This window comes from Phocoena sinus, chromosome 4 (assembly GCF_008692025.1).
Source record: "Phocoena sinus isolate mPhoSin1 chromosome 4, mPhoSin1.pri, whole genome shotgun sequence".
NCBI lineage: Eukaryota > Metazoa > Chordata > Mammalia > Artiodactyla > Phocoenidae > Phocoena > Phocoena sinus.
Genome location: NC_045766.1, coordinates 19597582 through 19619662, shown reverse-complemented (window position 1 = coordinate 19619662; position 22081 = coordinate 19597582). Strand labels below are relative to the sequence as shown.

At 36.9% G+C, this 22081-nt stretch overlaps 1 protein-coding gene across 4 annotated transcripts in view; it reads left to right on the top strand.

The window, feature by feature from the left end:
- PIK3CB (phosphatidylinositol-4,5-bisphosphate 3-kinase catalytic subunit beta) overlaps positions 1–22081 on the top strand; it is a 195625-nt gene that overhangs the window by 77912 nt on the left and 95632 nt on the right. For 3 of the 4 annotated variants that reach the window (XM_032630188.1, XM_032630189.1, XM_032630192.1), the window contains 2 exons: positions 11460–11646; positions 14654–14879. In XM_032630188.1, the coding sequence (XP_032486079.1) occupies positions 11494–11646; positions 14654–14879 (379 nt within the window). In that variant the 5' untranslated portion in view covers positions 11460–11493. Of the gene's footprint in view, positions 1–6278; positions 6440–11459; positions 11647–14653; positions 14880–22081 lie in introns of those variants that run through there. The other variant, XM_032630190.1, reaches the window with a different exon arrangement.

Below are 22081 nucleotides of genomic sequence, written 5' to 3'. Positions count from 1 at the left end.
ATTGTTTGTTTAACTATTTTTTGATATTTGGACCGTTAGGTTATTTTCAAGTTTGTCACGTTTGTATGTTTTTGCTTTGTGTATGAAAATTTTCCTGAATTCAAGTTTTTAAATAGGCAAATTACTGGGTTAGTAGGTTTAAAAAGTTTTCAGGGCTCAGTGCATATTTGCAAATATTTTCTAAAGGCTATTTAGAGTGCCTCCTCCTCCTCTCCCTCCCCCTTCTCCCCGTCCCCCTCTTTTTTTTTTTTTGCCACACCACACTCCTTTTTTTTTTTTTTTTGCCGCACCACGCGGCATGCAGGATCTTAATTCCCTGACCAGGGATCAAAACTATGCCCTCTGCAGTGGAAGCGTGGATTCGTAACTACTGGATTGCCAGGGAAGCCCCCACCTTCTATTTTAAGAGGATAAATTTGAATGTTATTTCAATATAAATGATAAGGGATACAGTACTGTTTTAGCAGTTATTCTTTAATAATTTGTAGAATTACTTTAGAGAGACCTTTTACATGGAATTACAGTAATTCAGATAAAATAACCATCTTTAACAAATGGAGTTCTATATTGTTCAGTTTTTCAGTGTTCAGTATAATGCATACTTCATTGTAAACAAATCAGCAAACAAGGCTGATTTCTTGTCTTTGAACAGTAGAAGTGGGGGGAGGGGAAGGACAGAAACCCAGGTAAATCAAAATCCCGTCACTTAAATTGTCCGTTATTGAAACCTGAAGGTTGAGATAATAAATGTGGTGTTCATGATAAGTGCACTGCCCCTTCCAGTTCTTTTATGAACATTAACCTGTCTTCTAGCTATATCTTATAGTAGTAAAATAAATGCTAGGTAAATACTATTGCATTTAATATTTTTAAAATATTCACTTTAAATCTCTCTTAAATTTTTTTTCCATGATTTTCCAAAGAAGTTTTTGTGTGAACTACTTGTTCATCTGTCTAACAAGTTTATGTTGGTTTCTACTTATCACTTGATTGAAAGAAGTAAAATCCTGTAGTTCTGCTGGCACATTGCTAGGGAAGTTGAGAGTATCTAAACCCTTTCCTCTCTTTCTGCTCGTGAACAATTGGCAGGATATGGGTTTGTAATTACAGTCTAAGTGTTTAGTTGAGCTAATTGTCACTACTGAAGTTCCTGTGCCCTCTGATAGCTTCCTTGAAAAGTTGTTTTCATAAGTAGTTTCATGCTTGTCCTCATCCTTTGATCATTTGCTTAATGCTCAAACAAAAGAGTGATACTGTACTAGGTTAACCCTGTGCTAGAGTCACCCTGTGAAGGATTGTTGTGCTAAGGCACCCCTGTGAAGAACATTTCCTTTAAAAGAAGGAAAAAAAAAAAAAGGTAAAGAAAATATAATTATAGAGTATGTTAATTGCTTGGAAATAAATCTTACTTCTGTCCTGGCTTTGTTTTTGTGTTAACTGGGTAATTTACTTGATTCATCTGGGCCTTAGTTTTCTTATCTTTAAAATAGGAAGGGTCTGTCACTCCTAAGGTACCTTCCAACCTGAAACTCTGAGTTACTTCTCAGGCTGGACTCTTGTGTGTGATGCTCCTATAAAATAAGGGTGACTAAGGGAAATAGGAACCAGAACTAGAATATATTTATTTTCAATTATGTAGCAGTAATTTCATTTTCTTCAGAATATCTTTATAAAAGATTTATCTGTTACCACGTGATTTGTTACCTTATTTGTTTAGCAACAGTGTCAGTTTTAGATCAGATAAAGGATATACTATTTTTAATTACAGCACGGCACATTTTGTAAGTATGCCCCCTCTCTCAATACTTACCTTAAAAGTTATGTGTATAGGGGTGGGATAGGGAGGATGGGAGCGAGGCTCAGGAGGGAGGCTCAAGAGGGAGGGGATATGGGAACATATGTATACATATGGCTGATTCATTTTGGTGTACAACAGAAACTAACAGTATTGTGAGGCAATTATACTCCAATAAAGATCTATTAAAAAATATTGTACAGTACAGAGAAATACAGCCATTATTTTGTAATAACTTCAAATGGAGTGTAATTGAGTATAATATAGAAAAACATCGAATCACTATGTTGCACACCTGAAACATATTGTAAATAAACTATACATCAATTAAAAAAAATAAAATTAAAGGTTAAAAAAAGAAAATGTATATGTATACATATAGCTAATTTGCTTTGCTGTACAGTAGAAACTAACACAACATTGTAAAGCAACTGTACTCCAATAAAAATTTTTTTTAAAAAGTGTTATGCAAGAAGCTCTTAAGTGCTACAAGTTACCCTGTAGTTTTTTGTTTTGTTTTTTAAAAGAATTTTAAAATTAAGTAATTTTTGCCTGAGTTGGGTCTTCGTTGCTGCTTGCGGGCTTTCTCTAGTTGTGGCGAGTGGGGGCTACTCTTCGTTGCGGTGCGCAGGCTCCTCATTGCAGTGGCTTCTCTTGTTGCGGAGCACGTGCTCTAGGCAGGCAGACTTCAGTAGTTGTGGCGCACGGGCTTAGTTGCTCCGCGGCATGTGGGATCTTCCCAGAGCAGGGCTTGAACCCATGTCCCCTGCATTGGCAGGTGGATTCTTAACCACTGTGCCACTAGGGAAGCCCTGTTTTGTTTTGTTTTGTTTTTAAAACTATGTACTTCATTTAATAATAGTACATTGGTTCATCAGTTGTATCAAATGTGTTGCACTAATATGAGGTAATAATAGGGGAAGCTGTGGGGGAGACTTTCTGCTCAATTTTTCCATAAACTTAAAACTGCTCTAAAAACAATTATATGAATTATTTTTTAAAAACTGTAAATCATCAAGACATAGAGGAATGAGGCATCTCTTAACTTGGGGGGCCATTTTTTCTTTCTAAAATATTAGAACTGATGCACCTCTCTTTCTTTACTGATTAGAAAGGAACTAGGAGGAATTGAGAAGAGAACCATTATTTTCCTGTATCAGACAGAAATAAAAGTGAATTGTAGCCATCAGTTCCTTTATGCACACTCCAAGCTGGGAGATACAGGAGAAAAAAGATCCTTCTTTAACTTTTCTGCCAGGTAATAGATGACTTATGTTCTTTTTTTAATTTTTTTAATTAATTTTTATTGGAGTATGGTTGCTTTACACTGTTGTGTTAGCCTCCACTTCATAACAAAATGAATCAGCCATACACTCTCCTGTAGTTTTAGTTAGACTACCCCATCAGTATGTTTAGTAAGGATCTTGAAAACTAAGAGCCAATTATACTGGCCTTACATTCCTCTGATTGGTTAGGGGGCTAAAGTTTTCTTGACTTAGACCTTCTTTTACCCTTCAAGAATTAGCCAAAGATAACATAGCCAAATACAGGAAACACTGTTGATTGTCAAGTAGAAATGTATGGTAAATTAATGTTCATTATTGTTTTAAATACAGACTACAGTTAGGTCTACTTGGATTTTGGAGACCCCATTAACCCTTTGAGAAATAGTAGGAATTGTCCTAGAGCAGGGGTTCTGAAACTGGACAGTGTGAAATCCCCCCCTATAAGATGCTTTTGAAATTTGTAGGGGGTGATATTGTTGTACCTGTTGCTGATGCAGTGACTGGGGTAGGTGCCACTATTATATAATGGTTAAAAGTCTTACTATTATCTGAGCCTAGATCTGAACTTCATTTATTTACATAAAAATATAATACACAGCATTTTTTACATGATTTTTTTTTTTTTTTTTTTTGCGGTATGCGGGCCTCTCACCGTTGTGGCCTTTCCTGTTGCGGAGCACAGGCTCTGGACACACAGGCTCAGCAGCCATGGCTCACGGGCCCAGCCGCTCCGCGGCATGTGGGATCTTCCCGGACCGGGGCACGAACCCGTGTCCCCTGCATCGGCAGGTGGACTCCCAACCACTGCGCCACCAGGGAAGCCCTACATGATTTTAATACATTAATTTTGGAAGATATAAACTTGGAAGATAAAGATTTGTAAAATCAATGGCACCAGTGGCTTTTATGGCATTTGATCAGTGTGCATTTGTAGTTGTCACATCCATGGTGATTCTATGTATAGATTCAAACCTCTGACTACTTCATTGTGTAGGGGTATGGTTATGTCCAAGTATTCACATACTGAAATATACAGTCTTATTTTCTTTTATTTTCCCTTTATATTATAATTAGGACATTATATATTTTGAAATTGGCTATATATGTATGTAAATTATATGAATAATTTCATTTCAGATTTTTAACGTATTTGTAAAATGCTTATTTAGAAAGAATATTGAATATGAAGATTGAGAACCAGTCTCTTAGGTAGTATTTAACTCAAAGTACTTTGAAAACCTTGAGAAGTGGTCTAATAAAAGTGCTTTTATTAAAGTGACACACAAGTACAGCCTATATGTTAGGCTGTAATTACATGGTATATGTCTATCTGTAGTGTTTATAAAGTCTGACAACCATTCTAACTCAGTTATTAGTAACTTATTAATATGGTAATATCAAGGTAGAAATTTATGTACCTGGACGTAACCTTTCATTACAGTTCACTTTCAGTATCTACAGAGGTTTGGTTCCAGGAGCCCTCACAGATACCAAATCTGCTGATGCTCAAGTCCGTCATATAAAATGGTGTAGTATAATGAATAAATACAGTCATTATACTGTATCTGTGAAATTTTGATACGTGGTTGGTTGAATCTGCGGATGCGAAAGGCATGGATACAGAGGGCCTACTGTATTTCCTTTGATAATTCACTCCTTTTTGAGAAAAACATTTCTAGGTCTCATTTAAACACAGTATTGCTTTTCAAGCATCATCAATATTTTGATGAATCATTAGAATCTTTCTGATGATTTTATGTCAAAAAGTTGATATTTTCAATATGAGAATTTTGTCTTTGAAATAGAAGATAGAGGGATAAACAGCAGGGTCCTACTGTACAGCACAGGGAACTATATTCAATATCCTATGATAAACCATAAAGGAAAAGAGTATGAAAAAGAATGTACTTGTATGTGTAACTATCACTTTGCTGTACAGTAGTAGTTCACACAACATTGTAAATCAACTATACTTCAATAAAATAACTTAAAAAAAATTAAAGATAGGGGAATTGATTTTGGAGATTGGTGTGATGTTGCTTTAGTAAGCAAAGAGCATGGTTAACTGTAAAGCTAAAGGATTAAACTTTACGATGCATTTTGAGATGGCAGGAGAGAAATACTTGACTCTTGTAATTTACTTTGCCAGTTCCTAATGCTATTTATTTATTTATTTTTATCTGCGTCCGGTCTTTGTTGCGGCCCGCAGGTGTCTCTCTAGTTGTGGCATGTGGGCTCCAGAGCACGTGGGCTCTGTAGTTGTGGCACGTGGGATCTTAGTTCCCTGACCAGGGATTGAACCCACATCCCCTGCTTTGGAAGGCGGATTCTTAACCACTGGACCACTTGGAAAGTCCCTAAATCACATTTTTAAGGGGGACTTCCCTGGCGGTCCAGTGGTTAACGCTCTGTGCTTCCACAGCAGGGGGCATGGGTTCGATTCCTGGTCAGGAACTAAGATCCCTCATGCCGCACAGCGTAGCCAAAGGAACAACAACAACAACAAAAAATTACTTTTTTTTTTTTTTTTTTTTGCGGTACACGGACTTCTCACTGTTGTGGCCTCTCCCGTTGTGGACCACAGGCTCCAGACACACAGGCTCAGTGGCCATGGCTCATGGGCCCAGCTGCTCTGCGGCATGTGGGATCTTCCTGGACTGGGGCACGAACCTGCATCCCCTTGATCGGCAGGCGGACTCTCAACCACTGTGCCACCAGGGAAACCCAAAAAATCACTTTTTTAATGATCAATATAATTGTTCTAGTAATTTGCATAGAATTCGAATTCATTCATTCAGACAGAAGTAAATATTTATTGAGCCAGAAATGGTAGGAGGTTGGGAAGCTCTCACTAAGCAACAAGCTTCAATATAGTGTGGTCCTGCTTTGACATAGATATGCCCTGGTGCTTGAGTGCACAGAGGAGTATTGGGGGTGGATTCCAAGAGTCTAGAAGACTAAGAGTTGGTCAGGACATATGTAGCTGAGGACAACCTAGGGAGAGGGATGATAGGTTAAAGGTAGGAGGCAGGAGAGAGTATGGGAAATGCTGGCAAGTATCAGCAGTTCAGCAAGGCTGGATTAAGGATAGTATGTGTGGGAGTGTTGAATGACATATCTAGAAAGTAAGAAAGGTAGGGGCCCATTAATTCATTCTTGTAATTCATTTTAGGTATGACTACTTCATCAAGAAATTCTTAAATCTGCCATAGTGGTTTTGCCTCTAATACCCAAGAAGTTTAGAATTTGAATCTGGGAAGTTGATGCTGTTGGGTAGCGAGGTGCAATAAGTCTCCTTGAAAAGGTTGCTGCTCTGGGCTCCAGGGTCTCAGGAAGTCTCATCATTTCCAGTTGTCTGGTAAGGGTGAGGTCTCAGAGTTTTTGTTTTTATAGTTTCGTGCTCCTGTATTACTATGGATATTCATCAGGTGATTTGGCTTCAGTTGTGAGAATCTTGCCAAAAATCTATGCTGAAGAAACCAGGGGAGTATACAGGTTTATCTTGATTGTAATTCTGTGACAGTTGGCTGATGTTTCATAAACTCATCTCAGTTTTAAATGCTAACTTTAGTTTGTCCTGTCAGCTTTGTTGACAACTCTTAACTCATATGTAGTACTTGGTGTTCAGGAGATGGCTTTTCCCTGTTTGTCTTTGCATGGTGATATTTGAAGGTAAGCAAAGCATGGTCTTTAAAATTAGATGTAGCATGTTTTCGTTCCTCAAATATTTCTTGAATGCCTGATACTTGGAAAGTTGAGAAGCTCCTCCACTGAAGACAATCTCTAAAGGCTGTTCTGCAGTGATTTGCCTAAAGCGTTTCTAGGATCAGCGACAGTTAATGACATCTGTAGTAACTTTGTGTAATTTTGTTCTTGTCTCTGAAAGTTTATCTGTTCAGAATTTCTATGTATAAACGTATAATGATTTCTCTGTACACTGTGGTGAGAGACAGTATTTTAAGAAGCATGGCACAAGACCTCAAGGAGCTTACAGCCAACGTAACGTGGTTTATTATGGTTAAATGTCTCAGACTCTTTTTATGGTGCTTTAGTAGTCATTACGTAGAGTGTGGTGTTAGGCTCACCCTCTAGAGTTAGACCCAACTTCAAATCCTAGGACTGCTGCTTTTTATCCGTGAGATCTCAGATTTTCTAAGTCTCAGGTGCTTCTTGAGGAGTAGTAGTATTACCACAGGGTAGTAGTAAGGATAAAATATAGTAACACATGTAAGACTTTATTAGAATGCTGACACATAGTAAGTACTTACCTTTAGGTGTTATAAATTCTATTATCCTGTGAGCTTTTTTTTTTTTCCTTTTTTTAAAATTGTTGGAGTAGGGACAATACTGTTTGGTCTTAAGTTCATTAAACAATTACAAATGGCTACTATCTGCTAATCACTTTTGGGGAAACAAAAGTAGTTGAATATATGTGGCTCACAGCTCAAAAGAACTAACAGTTTTTGAATTAAAAAAATTAATAAATAGCAACAAACATGGGGCTTATTATATTCCAGGCATTCTTTACTCAGTGTTAATAAGTATGCTATGAGGTAGTTACTGTTGTTTTCACCATTTCACAGATAAAGGAATTTAAGTAGGGAGAAGGCATGTGATTTGCCCAAGATCTCTCTGCTAGCGAGTGATGGAGCCAGGTTTTACAACTAAGCTGTTATACTCTGAGAACACAATATTTAATCGTTGTTCTGTTCTGCCTACAGAAACAAGGCTTGCACATCTGAAAGATTCAGGACCTTTATGACAGTGTCAGTGTGGTGGATCTAGGCTATGGGGTGTAAGACTTAGGAGGGAGGAATCAGTAACGGCCAGGATGTTCAGTAAAGGGAGAAAGCTGTCATTTAGCAGAACTTGCAATGTGTCAGGCTCTCACATATTAGCTCCTTCATTTGTCACAGTGTTCCCAGGAGGAGCATTTTATTATGAATCCCTTTTTTAGTTAATGGAGGCTCAGGAAGTTTAAGTGACTTACCAAATTCACATAGCTGGTAAATGGTATAGATGGGATTTTTTTTTAATCTTTTATTTTTTTAATTAATTAATTTTATTTATTTATTTTTGGCTGCACTGGATCTTCGTTGCAATGCGCGGGCTTCTCATTGCAGTGGCTTCTCTTCTTGCGGAGCATGGTCTCTAGGCGCGTGGGCTTCAGTAGTTGTGACGCACGGACTTCAGTAGTTGTGGCTCGCGGGCTCAGTAGTTGTGGCTCACAGGCTCTAGAGCGCAGGCTCAGTAGTTGTGGTGCATGGGCTTACTTGCTCCGTGGCATGTGGGATCTTCCCGGACCAGGGCTCAAACCTGTGTCCCCTGCATTGGCAGGCATATTAACTGCTACGCCACCAGGGACGTCTTTAGATGGGATTTAACAAAATCTTTTTTACGAAAATAGCAAACATACAGAAAAGCAGAGGAGTAATACAGTGTACTCCTCATCACCCAGATTCAGTAAATACCAACATTTTGCCTCTCATTTCATCTATTTCTGTCACTTTTTAAAAGTTTTATTGAGGGATAATTGACTTAAAGTAAACTGCACATATTTAAAGTGTATAATTTGATATATTTTGAAATATGTACACACTCCTGAAACCGTCATCACCATAATCAAGGTAAATAAACATATCCACCACTCCCAAGAGTTCCCTTGTGTCCCTTTGTAATCCCTCCTTCTTACCTTTTCCTGCTTCCCTGCCCTCTCCCACACAAGGCAACCCCTGATCTGTCACTATAGACGAGTTTACATTTTCTAGACTTTTATATAAATGGAGTCATACAGTATGTACTCTTTTTGTCAGGCTTCTTTCACTCAGCGTAATTATTTTGAGATTCATCCACATTGTTGAATGTGTCTGTAGTGGATTTTTGTTTGCTTTTGCTTTTTTGAGTGTGTAGTATTCTATTGTATGAGTGTACCACTTTTTAAAAAATTCATTCACTTGTTGATGGACATTTGAATTTTCCCCAATTTTTAGCTAGTATAAATAAAGCTGCTATGAACAGCTATATACAAGTTTTTACATGGATATATGCCTTCATTTCATTTGGGTATATATTTAGAAGTGGGATGACTTGATCATATGGTAGGTGTATGTTAAGAAACTGCCAAACTGTTTTCCAAAGTAGCTCTAGTGTTTAACATTCCCATCAGCAGTGTATGAGAGTTCCAGTTCCTCTTCTTTCTTGTCTACACTTAGTATGGTTGGTCTTTTTAATTTTAGCCATGTAAGAGGTGTGTAGTGGTGTCTTACTGTTGTTTTAATTTATATGACTAATGATATTGAGCCCTTTTATCATCCATCTATCTCCTTTGATAGCCTCTGTTCAAATCTTTTGCCAATTTAAAAAAACTGAGCTGTTTTTCTTTTTTTTAAACAAATTTAGGAATTCAGGATTTTCTTTTTTTTTAACAATTTTTATTTATTTATTTATTTATTTATTTATTTATTTATTTATTTATTTATTTATTTTCGGCTGTGTTGCATCTTCATTGCTGTGCGTGGGCTTTTCTCTAGTTGCAGTGCGCGGGCTTCTCATTGCGGTGGCTTCTCTTGTTGTGGAGCACGGGCTCTAGGCACGTGGGCTTTAGTAGTTGCGGCACGCAGGCTCAGTAGTTGTGGCACATGGGCTTAGTTGCTCCACGGCATGTGGAATCTTCCTGGACCAGGGCTCGAACCCATGTCCCCTGCATTGGCAGGCCAACTCTTAACTGTGCCACCAGGGAAGCCCTGAGCTGTTTTCTTATTATTGTATGTTGAGAGTTCTTTATGTATGCTGGATACAAGTTCTTTATATGATTTGTAAGCATTTTCTCCTGTCTGTGGCTTGTCTTTTTATATTATGGACAGTGTCTTCCTTAAGAGCAGAAGTTCTTAGTTTTGGTGATGTTCATTTTATCAATTTTTTATTTTATGAATTGTGCTTATGGTGTCATATCTAAGAATTCTTTGCCTAATGCAAGATCACAAGCTTTTCTCCTATGTTTTTTTCTAGAGGATTTACAGTTTTAGCATTTACATTTAGGCCTACAATCCATTTTGAGTTTATAATTTTTGATGTGAGATACGGATTGAGCTTCATTTTCTTAGCATATGGATGTCTCGTAATTCCAGCACCATTTTTTGAAGACTTTCTTTTTTCTCATCGAATTACCTTTACATCTTTGTTGAAATCAGCTGCCCATTCACGTTTTAAAAAATGGAATAATTTAAAGCAAATGCCAAGCATAGTGTCATTTTATCCCTATATATACTTCATTATGTGTCTCTGACTGATAAAGACTGGTTTTTAGAAACATAACATTCCATTATTATACCTCACAAAATGAACAGTTTCCTTACAATTGTCTGATATTTAATCCATATTTAAATTTCCCAGGTTGTTTCAAATCAGTCTCCAAAGTTGACCAATAAAGGGTTTTTCTCTATCATCATTGTCTCACGTTTGTATATATTTCATGTGTATCAATCCATGGATGTCGTTATTGTTTTTGATGCCCCAAAATGCTTCAGGTTGGTGTCTGTCTCTTTTGACACGATACTTGAATGTTTTGAATAAATGGAATTTGAACCTTGTTTTGTTTTTTTTAACTTCAGTGCCCATGTTCTTCCCAGGATTATTGTTGTGCTTTCTTGAAGGAAGCCCTTAAGGAATAGATGACACTTAAATGGTCCAGTTGAAGGGTGCATTTGTTGGAATAGTGGTTTGGTACGGGCAGTGTCAACATATCTGTGAACATAGGTCTAGCAGCAGGAGGCAAAAAGCACTTGTGGCACAAGAGCCTGGATTGTGGAGTAGTCAGAGAAGCAGAGGAAAACAGGCCAGAGTCATAGCATAAAGCGCCTTGCCAGCTGGTTTGGGGGATTTGGTCTTTTTAATACTTTGGTGGTGGGTCATGGGACTAAGTTCATGACATTTTGTTTCTCTCGTGAGCTTGATAGAAAATTATTTTTGAAGGAAGGCCCTCTTGATTGCCATTTTTCATGGAGTTTGCCAAGAAAAATTTGGTTGAAGAAGCGGATATCAATTCTCTAAGTAAAGTCTGGAGAGAATCCCCTGTTGAGTGGTTGTTAACTGGATTTCTCAGGAGCCTGTACTCCTTAAACCTTTCATCTTTCACATAATAAGTCATATACTTATTATGTTGAATTTGAATCAGTATGATATATATACATAATTTATATAGTGATAACCAGAAGTATTTTTAAGTTATGGTGGCTTACTCTTGCTTAACTTAATTGACCTCCTGTTACATTGTTGGCTGTATTGAAATCCAAGGACTAATTATGGATTGGTGAGCTTTATCATGTTTTAGTATAAAATTTGGCTAATTAATTCACTAAGTTTTACTTACTGATTTCTAGAGCCCCATGGTTATGAGTGTGCTTCCGCTTCATAATGCCTCCTGCTATGGCAGACATCCTTGACATCTGGGCAGTGGATTCACAGATAGCATCTGATGGCTCCATACCCGTGGATTTCCTTTTGCCCACTGGGATTTATATCCAGTTGGAGGTACCTCGGGAAGCTACCATTTCCTATATTAAACAGGTATGTTATCAGGCTGAATTTCTATAAACATAGCTTACTTACTATATCACTTAGGGGAAAATGTTCCTCCATTTTAGAATGTTATTAATGTAAATCATATGGTAAATTTGAGAGAAGTTTATAAGTCATTATATTTTAAAGATTTTGATCCATACTGTGTCTTGGATCTTGTTTATTGGCTATATAAAACATTCTCATTCTCACTCCCACTCACTTTTAATTTTTAAAAAAATCCACGTGTGATACCTGAATGAAGACAAATTAGTTTATGTTAGCTGGTTTGAAAGGCTTGTTCAGGTTATCAAAAGGAATTTGACATTGTTCTAGAAAGTTTTATTTTGAGGTAAGATCTTTGTATGAATTGTCTTTGAGCTTATCACGTTTATTTTTCCTCAAGTGATTTTTCGTTGGTTGTCTCTTCTCTCCTTTTCCTTCCCTTTCTAATCCCCATTTCCTGTCCCCATCCCCACTATTTTTCATGGTCACCCTGGGGGAAAAAAACGTTTTCTGCTGTTCAGTAGATTTTTTTCCCCCAGTGATCAATGCTATGTCCTCATTTGAAAGCAAATTCTTTCACATAGCAAGGCTTGCATGTTTTGTTGGATGATTTTTTTCAAGCGAATTGATGAGTACTATTGATTTGTGAAGATTATGACTTGTAAGTAAAATTATTTTCCTAAACTTTCTCTTTAATGTTTTTCAAATAGCTGAACCCAATATGGAAATTGGGGTTTATGACATATTTAAGAAAAAGTATTTATGACAAACCTTTTTAAAACGCTTGACTTTGGACAGCCTTTTAACTCTTTTCCAAGCTTCTTCATCAGGGAGACGTAAGAATTCTAGAACTGCATAATCCCTTAAGTGAAAAGGGATCACTTTTTAATTGTTTTGGGCACCCTACAGGGGCAGATAGTACACTTATTTTTATAGTCACAAGTGACAGGTATGGATGCCTGTGGCTATAGCTGAAGCTGAATTAACCATTGAAACCATGCTCCTTTAAAAAAAAACTTATTGTTGTAAAATACGTATAACATAAAACTTACCGTAGGAGTCATTTTTAGGCACACAGTTTCTTGGTATTAAGTATATTCACAGTGTTGCCCAATCCATCACCACTATCCATTTCCAGCACTTTTCATCATCCTAAACACAGACTCTGTACTTAGTAAATAATAAACTTCCCTTCTCCTAGTCCCTGGTAATCTCTATTCTAGTTTCTGTCTATATGAATTTGTATATTCGAGCTACCTCATGTAAGTGGAATCACACAGTAGTCGACCTCTTGTGTCTGGTTTTCTCAATTAGCATTTGTATATATTTTAAAAGTTCATTCATGTTGTTACAGGTATCTGAATTTCGTTCCTTTTTAAGACTGAACATTATTTCATTGTATGGATATACCACATTTTGTTTATTCATTCATCTTTTGATGGACATTTTGGTTATAACCATCTTTTGTCTTTTGTGAATAATGCTGCTCTGTACATTGGTGCACAAGTATCTGTATGAATCCCTGCTCTCCATATGTTGGATCATATGGTAATTCTGTTTTAACTTTTTAAGAAACTGCTAAACTTTTTTTTTTTTTTTTACAATGACTGTACCATTTTACTTTCCCACCAGCAATGAAAAGGGTTCCAGTTTCTCAAAATGCTAGCCAACACTTGTTTTCCTTTTTTGTTTTTTTTTTTTAAAGTAATAACCATTCTTATGGCTGTGAAGTGGTACCTCATTTTTTTTTTTTTTTTTGCGGTACGTGGGCCTCTCCCTGTTGTGGCCTCTCCCGTTGCGGAGGACAGACTCCGGACGCGCAGGCTCAGCAGCCATGGCTCACGGGCCCAGCCGCTCTGCGGCATGTGGGATCTTCCCGGACCGGGGCACGAAGCCGTGTCCCCTGCATCGGCAGGCGGACTCTCAACCACTGCGCCACCAGGGAAGCCCTCTCATTTTAGTTTTTATTTGCATTTCCCTAATGACTAATGATTTCAGGCATCTTTTCATGTTCTTATGGACCATTTGTAGAATTGTCTGTTCAAGACCGTTGCCTATTTTTTAATTCAATTGTTTTTTGTTGTTGAGTCATGGGAGTTCTTTAATGTATTCTGGTTGGTAATCTCTTATCAAACATATAATTTGAAAATAATTTCTCCTATTCTGTGAGTTGCCTTTTCACTCTCATAATAGTGTGCTTTGATACAGAAAAGTTTCTAATTTTGATGAAGTCCAATTTACCTATTTTTTTAATTTGTTTTTTGCCTAGCATCAGTTTCTCTTGTTTGTTTCATATAACTGAATCTGAGGATTGGCCACGATTTTTATCCCTCAGCTGTTGACTTTTGTCCTGGTTGCAGTTAAAATATGTAATCCACCTTGTGTTTGTGTGGTGACCTTTTATGTGATCTCATCCAGGAGACTTCAGGGGAGATCATGAGAAATTGATTCTGGTCATCCTAACAGGACAGTGCTAGTTAATGGAGATAACTCTGGTGAATAGAAAAGAATTCAGGACAAAAATAATGTAAATTTTGTATGGAGGTGATAGATGATACATAATTTAAATGTTCTTTTTTTTAATTAGAAATTATTTATGTCCACCAGAATGCTAAATATGGAAGTCTTCAGTGATTCTTATTCTTCATAGATTTTCACATTTAATACTTTTGTTTATATAAGTGCATTTTTTTGCATTATACCATTATATTGCTTTACAAAAATGGGTTAAATACCATTCATATTCTCTTACAATTTGCTGTTTTTAAAAGGAACCAACCGTAATATATCTCGTATAGCTTTCCATGTTACCGTGTTTTTCTGTTTTATTTTCACAGTTCTGTAATATTCCGTAATTCACTTAACTGATCCCTTATTGCTAAGCAGTTTGCTTGTCCTCAGTTTTTGAGTTTTCCAAAGAGTGCTGCAGTGAGCATCCTTGTAGATATATCTTTGTACACTTGAGCAAGTATTTCCATTTCAGAAAATGTCTTATTACTTTTTCCTGCAGATGTTATGGAAACAAGTTCATAATTACCCAATGTTTAACCTCCTTATGGAAATTGACTCCTATATGTTTGCATGTGTGAATCAAACTGCTGTATATGAGGAGCTTGAAGATGAAACAAGAAGACTCTGTGATGTCAGACCTTTTCTTCCAGTTCTCAAATTAGTGACAAGAAGTTGTGACCCAGGCGAAAAATTAGACTCAAAAATTGGAGTCCTTATAGGAAGAGGTAATTAAAAAAATTCTTATTTTGAATTTTTAACATGTTTGTTGCTATCTGTATAAACATGTAGTAAGTATGATCTGAGACCTTGCTTTACAAGGTGTGGTCCATGGACCAGTGCTGGTCTGTACATTGTTACCAGTCTGAGATAAAGTAAGTATAGAAATCGAGAATAAACTTCTCTAGCAATGTGATATTGCCACAACATCCAAGGGTGTGTGTATTTTTTATCTTTTTCTTTTCCACTGACTTAGTTTTTTAAATTTATTTATTGAAGTATAGTTGATTTACAATGTTGTGTTAATTTCTGCTGTATAAAGAAGTGATTCAATTATGCATAAATATACTTTCTTTTCCATATGGTTTATCACAGGATATTGTATATAGTTCCCGGCGCTATACAGTAGGACTTGTTGTTTATCCATTCTATATATAATAGTTTGCCTCTGCTAGTCCCAAACTCCCAATCCATCCATCCCCCTCCCCTACCCCTTGAAAAACCACAAGTCTGTTCTGTATGGCTATGAGTCTGTTTCTGTTTTGTAGATAAGTTTTTTTATGTCATATTTTATTTTATTTTTTATTTATTTATTTACTTTTTGCGGTATGCGGGCCTCTCACTGCCGTGGCCTCTCCCATCGCGGAGCACAGGCTCCGGACGCGCAGGCTCCAGACGCGCAGGCCCAGCGGCCATGGCTCACAGGCCCAGCCGCTCCGCAGCATGTGGGATCCTCCCAGACCGGGGCACGAACCCGCGTCCCCTGCATCGGCAGGCGGACTCCCAACCACTGCGCCACCAGGGAAGCCCTATGTCATATTTTAGATTCCACATGTAGGTGATATCATATGGTGTTTGTCTTTTCTTTCTGACTTACTTCACTTAGTATGATAATCTCTTGGTCCATCCATGTTGCTGCAAATGGCATTATTACATTATTTTTTATTGCTGAGTAGTATTCCATTGTGTATATATACCACATTTTTTTTATCCATTCAACTGTCAACGGACATCTAGGCTGTTTCCATGTCTTGGCTATTGTGAATAGTGCAGCTATGAACATAAGGATGCATGTATCTTTTTGAATTATAGTTTTGTTTGGATATATGCCCAGGAGTGGGATTGCTGTATGAAGTGGTAACCCTATATTTAGTGTTCTGAGGAACCTCCATATATTGTTTTTCACGGTGGCTGAACCAAGTTACATTCCCACCAACAGTGTAGGAGGGTTCCCTTTTCTCCACACCCTCTCCAGCATTTGTTATTTGTAGACTTTTTAATGATGGCCATTCTGACCAGTGTGAGGTGATATTTCATTGTAGTTTTGATTGGCATTTCTTTAATAGTTAGCGATGTTGAGCATCTTTCATGTGCTTGTTGGCAATCTATATGTCTAGTGAATTATTTTTATTTTATAAAAGTGTTGTTTTTTGCAAACTTGAAATAAAAAAGTTGTTCCTTTGCCTCAGGTACTTTGAAAAGCCCTTTTTAAGAGATGCATCTTAAGTTTCTTATGAACTACCCGTCTAGTATGAACGTAATTTATGCACAACTCTATGCTAACCGAGACTTTAAGCTGATTGATGTTTCCATAAATTTTACTCCATAAGTAAAATTATGTTTTAAGTAGAAGTTACTTTTATAGCAAGTCAAGATATATCATGCCCACATTATTCTTTGCATATTAATTTCAGGGAGAATTGTGAGTAACACAATAAACACGGAGCAGTCTCTCTTGCTGTAGTAATCTTAGATGTCTAAAGGGCCAATGGTATCCTGCCTTAGACAGGGTATTAACTTGAATTTGCAAAGTGCAAGGGATTACTGAAGAGGAGGCTTAAAGTACAAAACCAAAAATATCTGAAGAGTGTTGGATCTGGATTGGCTACCTGTATTGATCACATTCACTCTTATAGGATAATATAGTACCATCCCCTTTAAGATAGTAAGTACCTTTAAGATACTATTCTTTGATCTTGACCTATAGTTAATTCAGGCTAGCTAATGATTACACAGTGGGACTAAACTCTTCCCTTTGAGTACTTAGAACAGAAGCTTGTTTATTTACTGAATGACACCCTGGTATTTAAAAATGTTTGATTATTTCAGATGTTAGCTAGTTTGCTTTGGCAATGACTTTTCCCCCCATTAAATAGGCTTGTAATTGTATACCATACAGATTTTTCAAAAATATATTAATAGCTTCAATAGAAAGCATTCCTTTCTGTTTTTTAGAGCTCCTAAGATTGTTTTTAAACTTTTAATTATTCTCCATTAGTAAAAATTTTTCCTCTGAATTAAAGTATATAAAAGTACTGAATTAAAGTAAAAGTAGAAAGAATAAAAAAATCACTTAGTTTTATCCAGGAAAAGAATATCCACTAATAATATTTTGATATAGTTCTTTTTAAGCAGTTTTGTGTGCATGTTTGTGAAAATATTGTTTTTCTGTATTTTTCTGCTGATATTTAGGGAAGCTGTAATATTTGACAATTCAAAAGGTTAGCATCACAGAGAGAGTTAACTTTTATGAGAATATAGATGTCTTTTTGAGATTTACCATCTTCTCAAAACTTAGATCACTGTGCTTTCTTTGGGTCTTGATCTCCAAAGCATATGGAATCATTAGCCACCATTATCTGTACCTAAGCTTGTCAGATTTACCAAATAAAAATACAGTAGATCCATGGGATACTCTTAATGCCAAAAAGTCATTCACTGTTTATCTAAAATTCAAATAGAACTAGACATACTGTGTTTTTTTTGTTTTTTTGTTTTTAAATTTGACAACTCTAACTTCACCCTACTAACAGCACAGAGATCTAATATATATTAGAATTGAATTTCTCTTTCTATAAACAATGTACCATATTTCATTTAGTGTATAAAGCTTATCGTACAAAAATTTTTTTATGCAATGTGCCCTGCAATTTGAATGACTAAGAAAATGCCACGAGTGTTTTATTGCATTGAATTAAACAGTTTATAAGCTCTTAAAATTTATAAATTGTACTTTAGACCCTCAGCAGTTTAAGAAAGCTGGCCTTATGATCATATACACAAATTCAAATGTTAACAGTCATTTAGGAAGTTGAGTAAGTCTGTTCTGATGTTTTAGAATGAAATTTTACTTTAAATACCTAACAAGTCATTTTTTGCAGTTACTGATTTGTATGTGATGACTACAACCGGGACTTTGTGAGCTCATGCCTCCTGGGAAAACAATGAACAATTATTTCAATTTAACTTCAGGAACAAGTTTGCTGCCTCCTCCTCCCCAGCGAAAACAATAGAACCTTTACAGACATAACTGCCCTGACGGGTCTAAAAATACCTTTTCCTGAAAGATGATATGCCTAATTATTTCATTTTCTGTTTATTCTAATAATTATTTATAGAGCTACTGCTGGGGTTCTGATTATTCTCTGTAGAGAAGATACTTGTTACTCCTGCATTAATTTCTCCAAATACCCAGTATTAAATCTTGATCAGAGGATTTTGTCAGCATCCTGAAAAAAGTATTTGAACACTTCCTTTTTCTCCTCACCTATCTAAAGCTGTGGCATACCTTAAAGTGAAGGAAATACATAGTCTGTAGGATTTTAACAGTATCTTCAATATGAAGAAATTGTTCATTCAGTACTTTTTTAATATCAAAAATTTATATTTGACTGTAAACTATACAGTACTCTTATCTTAAAATTTAAGCTTTGCTATCAAATTTTCATACCACAAGACATATAGGCAATTAACTAGGCTTAAAATTAAATTCCTTAGCCTAACTTTTTATTTTTGGCAAAGTTTCTACTTTTAAGAGATCTTTATAGTAGTTCCCCAATTCAGGCTTCATCCATTTCTTCCTTTTTCTTTCTTTTTTTTTTCCTTCCTTCCTTCCTTTCTTTTTTCGTTTTAATTTTTATTGGAGCATAGTTGATTTACAATGTTGTATTAGTTTCAGGTGTACAGCAAAGTGAATCAGTTATACATACACATATATCCACTCCTTTTTTTTTTTTAGGTTCTTTTCCCATATAGGCCATTTCAGAGTATTGAGCAGAGTTCCCTGTGCTATACAGCATGTTCTTATTAGTTATCTATTTTATATATAGTAGTGTGTATATGTCAATCCTAATCTCCCAGTTTATCCCTCCCCCTGCCGTATCCCCTGATAACTGTTTTCTACATCCATGACTCTACTTCTGTTTTGTAAATAAGTTCATTTGTAATCCCCCCTTTTTTTTTAAGATTTCACATATAAACAGTATCATATGATATTTATCTTTCTGTGTCTGACTGACTTCAGTCAGTATGACAATCTCTAGGTCCATCCATGTTGCTGCAAATGGTGTTATTTTGTTCTTTTTTATGGCTGAGTAATATTTCAATGTATATATGTTCCACATCTTCTTTATCCATCCCTCTGTCAATGGATATTTAGGTTGCTTCCATGTCTTGGCTATTGTAAATAGTGCTACAATGAACTTTGGGGTGCATGTATCTTTTCAAATTATGGTTTTCTCTGGATATATGCCCAGGAGTGGGATTGCTGGGTCATATGGTAGTTCTATTTTTAGTTTTTTTTTTGTGTGTGTGTGTGTTTTAGTTTCTGCTTTATAGCAAAGTGAATCAGTTATACATATGTTCCCATATCTCTTCCCTCTTGCATCTCCCTCCCTCCCACCCTCCCTATCCCACCCCTCCAGGCGGTCACAAAGCACCGAACCAATATCCCTGTGCCATGCGGCTGCTTCCCACTAGCTATCTACCTTACATTTGGTAGTGTATATATGTCCATGCCTCTCTCTTGCCCTGTCACAGCTCACCCTTCCCCCTCCCCATATCCTCAAGTCCGTTCTCCAGTAGGTCTGTGTCTTTATTCCTGTCTTACCTCTAGGTTCTTCATGACATTTTTTTTTCTTAAATTCCATATATATGTGTTAGCATGCGGTGTTTGTCTTTTTCTTTCTGACTTACTTCACTCTGTATGACAGACTCTAGGTCTATCCACCTCATTACAAATAGCTCAATTTCGTTTCTTTTTATGGCTGAGTAATATTCCATTGTATATATGTGCCACATCTTCTTTATCCATTCATCCGATGATGGGCACTTAGGTTGTTTCCATCTCTGGGCTATTGTAAATAGAGCTGCAATGAACACTTTGGTACATGACTCTTTGAATTTTGGTTTTCTCAGGGTATATGCCCAGTAGTGGGATTGCTGGGTCATATGTATTTTTAGTTTTTTAAGGAACCTCCATACTGTTCTCCATAGTGGCTGTACCAATTTACATTCCCACCAACAGTGTGGGACGGTTCCCTTTTCTCCACACCCTCTCCAGCACTTATTGTTTGTAGATTTTTTGATGGTGGCCATTCTGACCAGTGTGGGGTGATAATGTCATTGTAGTTTTGATTGCATATCTCTAATAATTAGTGATGTTGAGCATCTTTTCATGTACTTTTTGGCCATCTGTATGTCTTCTTTGGAGAAATGTCTGTTTAGGTCTTCTCATTTTTTGATAGGGTTGTTTGTTTTTTTGTTATTGAGCTGCATGAGCCATTTGTATATTTTGGACATTAATCCCTTGTTGGTTGCTTTGTTTGCAAATATTTTCTCCCATTCTGAGGGTTATCTTTTTCTTTTGTTTATGGTTTCCTTCTGTGCAAAAACTTTTAAGTTTAATTAGATCCCATTTGTTTATTTTTGTTTTTTATTGTCATTACTTTAGAAGGTGGATCAGAAAAGATCTTGCTTCGATTTATGTCAGAGAGTGTTCTGCCTCTGTTTTCCTCTAAGAGTTTTATAGTATCTGCCCTTACATTTAGGTCTTCAGTCCATTTTGAGTTTATTTTTGTGTATGGTGTTAGGGAGTGTTCTAATTTCATTCTCTTACATGTAACTGTCCAGTTTTCCCAGCACCACTTATTGAAGAGACTGTCTTGTCTACATTGTATATGCTTGCCTCCTTTGTTTTGTTGTTGTTTAAAATATTTATTTATTTATTTACTTATTTATTTTTTGCGGTATGTGGGCCTCTCACTGTTGTGGCCTCTCCCGTTGCGGAGCACAGGCTCTGGGTACACAGGCTCAGCAGCCGTGGCTCATGGGCCCACCCGCTCCGCGGCATGTGGGATCTTCCCAGACCAGGGCACGAACTTGTGTCCCCTGCATTGGCAGGTGGACTCTCAACCACTGCGCCACCAGGGAAGCCCTAAAATATTTATTTATTTTGGCTGTGCTGTGTCTTAGTTGTGGCACACAGGATATTTGTTGTGGCATGTGGGATCTTTAGTTGCAGCATACAGACTTCTTAGTTGTGGCATGTGGGCTTCTTAGTTGCAGCATGCAGAGTGTTAGTTGTGGCATGCATGCAGGAACTAGTTCTCCGACCAGGAATCACATCCTGGGCTCCCTGTATTGGGAGCGTGGAGTCTTACCCACTGGACCACTAGGGAAGTCCACTTGCCTCCTTTGTTATAGATTAGGTAACCATTCATCAGTTTCTTAAAAAGCAGATTGTCAGAGATTGGGATTTAGTGAGTCTGGGATGTATGAAAGAAATCTGTACTTTTCAGTTGTCTCTCATAGTTATGTGAAAAGAGTCCCTTATTTATATTATATTGAAAAAAATTACCAAAACAATAGCAATTGCAATTCAACAGTTTATATTGAGTGTTTATACTTGAGAACCACAGCACTGAACTTGGGTAATGTGGTCTTTGTCTGCTTGGAGCTCACAATCCAGTGGGAAATAATGGATCAGTAAGCCGACAGTTACAATACAATGTATAAGCTGTTATAAGTCAAAGAGGGTCACTTAAATCAACTGGGTGAGTCAGGGCCTTCCTCTTTGCAGACAAACAGCTAAACTGTGACTTAAGCGCTCATTAGGAGTTGAGTAGGTGAAAGGAGATGGAAGAAGGAAAACCAAGTGGGAATGGCATATAGGAATGATGGCCTATTCAAGGAATAGAAGAAATTGACTATGATTTGCTTAAGGGGACGGCTAGGATAAGCAGGAAGTCCAGAGAGGCAACCGGCTTCAGAACATGCAGAGCCATCCAGGCCGTGTAAAAAGTAGAGATTTAATTCGTAAGAGCAATTGGGAAGCTATTGAAGGGATTTAAGTAGGGGAGTAACATCATCAGATTTTCATTTTAGAAAAATTATTTAGGTTGGGGAATGGAAATGGATTGGAGGGATTAAG